Here is a 4,567-nt window from a genome sequence, read left to right as displayed (position 1 = left end):
CCCCCTACGTCGACATGGACATGAACCCCAAAGACCCCGCCGCATACAAGGACGCAGTGTTCTTCTCTGGTCACAAGTTCGTGGGTGGACCTGGCTCCCCGGGTGTCTTGGTAGTGAAGAAAAACTTGATGAGCAACGAGGTGCCCACCATGCCTGGTGGCGGCACCGTGCTGTTCGTTACTGAAAAAGCCCACAGCTACCTTGCTAACAAGGTAGAACGCGAGGAGGGCGGTACCCCTGACATTGTGGGAAGTATCCGTCTTGGCCTTGCTTTCGAGCTCAAGCAACGTGTCGGTCCCAAGAACATCATGGACCTGGAACGCCAGCACGTACATCACGTCCGTGAGGTGCTCGGCAAGAACGAGAACATCATTCTGCTCGGCCACGACAATGTGGACCAGCTGCCGGTCTTCTCGTTCCTCGTTCGCTTCGGCGACCGCTTCCTGCACCACAACTTTGTGTGCGCTCTACTGAACGACCTGTTCGGTATCCAAGCCCGCGGTGGCTGTCAGTGTGCCGGGCCGTTCGGTGCTCGTTTGCTTGGTCTCAGCCGTGAGCATATCACTGATCTGGGCTACGCTGTTGTGGCCAAGGACGAGGTGCTGAAGCCAGGTGTCGCCCGGATGAGCTTCCCGTACTTTGCCGACGAAGAGGAGGTCGAGTACATTCTCGACGCCGTAAAGTTCGTTGCCGATCACGGCTGGAAATTCCTGCCCAAGTACGAGTATGACCCTCACAACGGAGCGTGGCGTCACGTTTCGCGTGCCACCGCCCCCTTTCCGGCTAAGAAATTTTTAGCCAGCATGCAGCTCGACGATCTGGACACCGTGCGCCAGTCTGTGTGTACGGCGCCTATTTGCAGCATTGCTGATCACCGCCGTGAGAACTTGGAACAGGCTGTGGCTCTGGCGGACGCCTGCATTGAGGAGGCCGTGTCACTCGAGGAGTTCCCTGAGGGCCAAAGGCTGGTCCCTGCCCACGAGTGGCTTCGCTGGTTCGTGTACCCGCACGAGGCCGTGGCCACGTTCAAGGAAACGGGCAAGAAGATGGCGCTTACGGAAAGTATCGAGGGCCCGTGCCAACCACAGCGTTACCTGGACGGCTCGGTCCACAATATATGGGAGGGCGTGCCGTCCTTAGGAACGATGAAGAGGAGTCTGATGGGACGCTTTGTGCTCAAGATGTTCATGCAGACCGAGTTGGAAGCCATGAAGGACAAGAGGACAGACGCGGAGAAGAGCGTGTTGAACGATGAGGAAGTGATGTGTGCCGTTTTCGGCGGCTCACAGAAGTGTCAGTAAACGAAGACGTAGACTACATGTACAGAGGAGAAGGGGGCAATCGGGTCGCTCGAGCGGAACGCGTGGCAACGCGTAGTAGTTTCTTGTTTTTAGTAGTAAGCTTTCAGCGTATCATGAAATGAAGCTCACTCATATTAGAGCCTACTTTAAGCGAGTACTTCTTGAGTTTGTTTGTGTTGCTGTTGTTGCCAAGAACGGCCCAAGAAGTTCTTGAAGAACAAGCTGAGCCCACCAAGAATATTAGAACATTAGCACAACATTCTACATTATGCAGCTGAGTAGCACTACACAGATCCCAGATGGCAAGACCTTCAACCAGCAGGTTCAAAACAGTGTTTATTTAAAAAATACTACGTGCCTGATATGAGGCACAAATTGATGTGGCAGCTTTATCGTGGTGAGTATCACTAAGGAGGATATGAAAATCGAAAGTTACCAAAGCATGTTCTTTTTTCGTAGAGTGTAGATCATTTTTCGTCAGTTTTGAGAAACAGCGTTTTTTAATCTTTTTAAAAAGATTTTAGAAATCCGATGTTTTTGCACAGCAATTAATCTTGAAAATGATCACTCTTCATTCTATTAGTATTCAGTTAAATTTTAAGAAAGTATATTACGATTGCGAGAAAACGTTCTGTCAAAGTCAGTAGCTGGCGATTTTATCAAAAACAAATATATTTGTACTGGTGCTGTGTTTAGGTTGACACAAATTATTGCAAAACTGATCACAATGGGGATTGCTAGTTACGCCTAAAAGAGCGAGGAAAGGGAGCGGGGGGGGGGGTAACTTTCAGTTTTAATGCATAGTTTCCATCTAAATTGAAGGTACTCAAGCGCTAATCACTGTTTTTTTCGTCTTCGTCTGGCTCGTGCGGAGGCACAAAGGAGGAAGACACTCTGCTCGCCAAAAGGTTGTAGTTCAGCAACTGCATAACTTTGCGTAATTCGGGTATGCTAAACGTTATGGGAAGCTCTCTTGCGACCCGTTAGCTCGATCGCTGACCGTGTCAAGCTCACTCTCTTCTTCAACCTTCTCTTCAGCCAGCATAGCGTCAAATGCTGAGCTTCAGCGAAGATAGCAGCTCCGGGAGGTTTGAGTGTTGAAATCTCTGGCTGTCGGGCATGCGAGATCGACCACTAGATTCTGGCAATCTCCCAAACTTGGAGCTCGGGTCCTTTGCCAAATACCCATCGATAGTGGCTGCTGCTTCTTAGATTCTTGGCGTAGTAGCACTATGTGGTGTAGTAGAACACGCAAATAGTGGATTCTTCACACAAACCACAACAATTTGCCGAGTTAGGTCGGCGCTTGTATGACCTGCGCAGAGGATGATCCCCTCGCGGTTCGGTCCAGCCGGGACAGACGAGTGGCTCGCTTCCACTGAGTTTCGAATAATTAAGTCAGAGCACTTCCGAGGTTCTGCCGAGCTCAACTCGACTGAGCTCGTTCACAAAACCCTGTACCCTCCACCAAAGGATGAACGACGGCGCGGGAGCACTTTTACAGATCACCGAGCGTAGAGGTTGCTCAGTTAGAAGTGTTACGACACGCGAGCTATCCGACGTACCGGCTGGCTGAGTTTGCGGGACTTTCTTTCGCGCGTAGCAAGACTTTGTCCTACCCGGACTAGCCTAATCTCTTAGCGCTACCAGTCAATACCCTACAAGCTATGCCTTCTGGGTACAAACGGTAGGCATAATCCAGCCCTATGCAGGAACTTACCAGAAGAGTGTACACGTGTCTTGGACTAGAAAATTTTTGCTCTGCTATCTTCTGGGAGCCCTTTTGCCCCCCCCTTTTTTTAATCCTATGCTTCCTTTACAAATATCGAGTGAAATGTAGTCGTTTCGGATCTCTGCCGACCCTTCCGCTGACCGTTGAGCTCAGCGGCCATCCGGATAACAGCATCCGGACAGATCGCTGAGTACTTACCGTGACCCTTTGTTTCTAAGCTCTGGGATGCCAGACCGAGCCGATTCTAGGTCTAAAGTAGGTTGACGTATGGCCGAATCTGAACTTCCCTTTACCACAACTGCGCCGGTTATGATACGAACCAAGCTGGTGAGTGTCTTAATCCTTCATTTGGTTCTGCCACCGTTGGTTCATTTTTGGTACGTTCGCCGGCTCCGTTGTTGCTCACATGGCAGCTCCTCACGCTCCTCGTCTGTTTCTCCAGCACAACTCACGGCGCCACTCTTCTCCACCGACCCCCCCCCCCCCGTCGAGGCGAAGGCGCGTCCGCTGAGTCGATTCCTCGGCCTGTTGGTACTCGTGGGGTCAGCGCCCGGCACGATGCCGGGTTGGTCGACCTGACAACTTCCCATGCGTCTGACGCGGAGTCGGCGGAGTCCTCTCGCGCGCGCCTTCCTGGTCCGCCGAGCTTGCCGGGTGACACAACTTCGGATGGCAGCGATCAGTCGAGCCCGGCTGCCCCAGTGAGTCTTGACGCCCTCGCGGTACTGGTCACTCAGCAAGGGTACGAACGCCGGGAAGAATTGGCCTTCTTGGTGAGGCTCATGGAGTACGGGCTCACTCGCCCCGTGGAGCCTTCTGATCCTGCAGAAAGGCGAGTGGTCCTGCACGCTTCTACAGCCGAGGAACTGCGGAAACTTTTGAGTGGTCACTACGCTGCTCTTAATTACGCCCAGGTCATCGGTGACCTCAGCGCTGACCTTCAGGCCGCCAGAGTCGAGAATCACACGCTAACTCGACGGCTAGACACCCTCGCCCTTGACAACGTTGACTTGTCAGCTCAGCAATCGTCGCCAAAGCTGCGGGTGTCTCGGCTGGAGGTTGTTATCACGCAATCTGCTAATCACCTCACCTCACTACGAAAAGCCGTAGCTCTGAGTGAAGCAAACCTCGCTCGGGCCGTCGCACCTGAGCAAGGCAAGGTCGAAACTGCGTTAAGTCAAGCCTGGTCCACCATCAGCAAGTCTTGGATCGAGACGCTGAGATCGTGACTCTCCTCTAGACCATCCCCGAGACGGATGCGGCGTATATGACACTTTAGGGCATTGCTGCTAAATATTTCGAGCAGCTGCAAGAATCAGTGCATCTTTACAGCTCGACCGGCGATCGAACGTTGAGGCATGCTCAGTTGGCGATCGCTGGTCAGCGGGCAGTGATATTACGGCAAAAACGAGTCGTCCGGCGAAACGGTACTCTTCCGATGCATGACCCTCACATGGCTGCCGCTGTTGACGCTGAATTGGACGTTTCTGGCCTCGATTTTATCTCAATGCCCAGATGTGCCGCATTTTATAGT

The 4,567-nt window shown here is 52.5% G+C and overlaps 1 protein-coding gene across 1 annotated transcript in view; it reads left to right on the top strand.

Moving 5' to 3' along the window:
- Window positions 1-1,301, top strand: part of PITG_20063 (aminotransferase, putative) — a gene marked incomplete at both ends in the record, with an annotated part of 2,403 nt that extends 1,102 nt beyond the window's left edge. The window contains one exon of the mRNA XM_002895941.1: window positions 34-1,301. Coding sequence (XP_002895987.1) covers window positions 34-1,301 — 1,268 coding nt within the window. The remainder of the gene's footprint in view (window positions 1-33) is intronic.
- Between the last annotated feature and the right edge of the window lie 3,266 nt (window positions 1,302-4,567).

The sequence above is a fragment of the Phytophthora infestans genome, genomic scaffold, assembly GCF_000142945.1.
Source record: "Phytophthora infestans T30-4 supercont1.117 genomic scaffold, whole genome shotgun sequence".
Classification (NCBI taxonomy): Eukaryota; Oomycota; class Peronosporomycetes; order Peronosporales; family Peronosporaceae; genus Phytophthora; species Phytophthora infestans.
The sequence above is the reverse complement of the archived record's forward strand: the minus strand, read 5'-3'. Positions and strand labels throughout refer to the sequence as shown.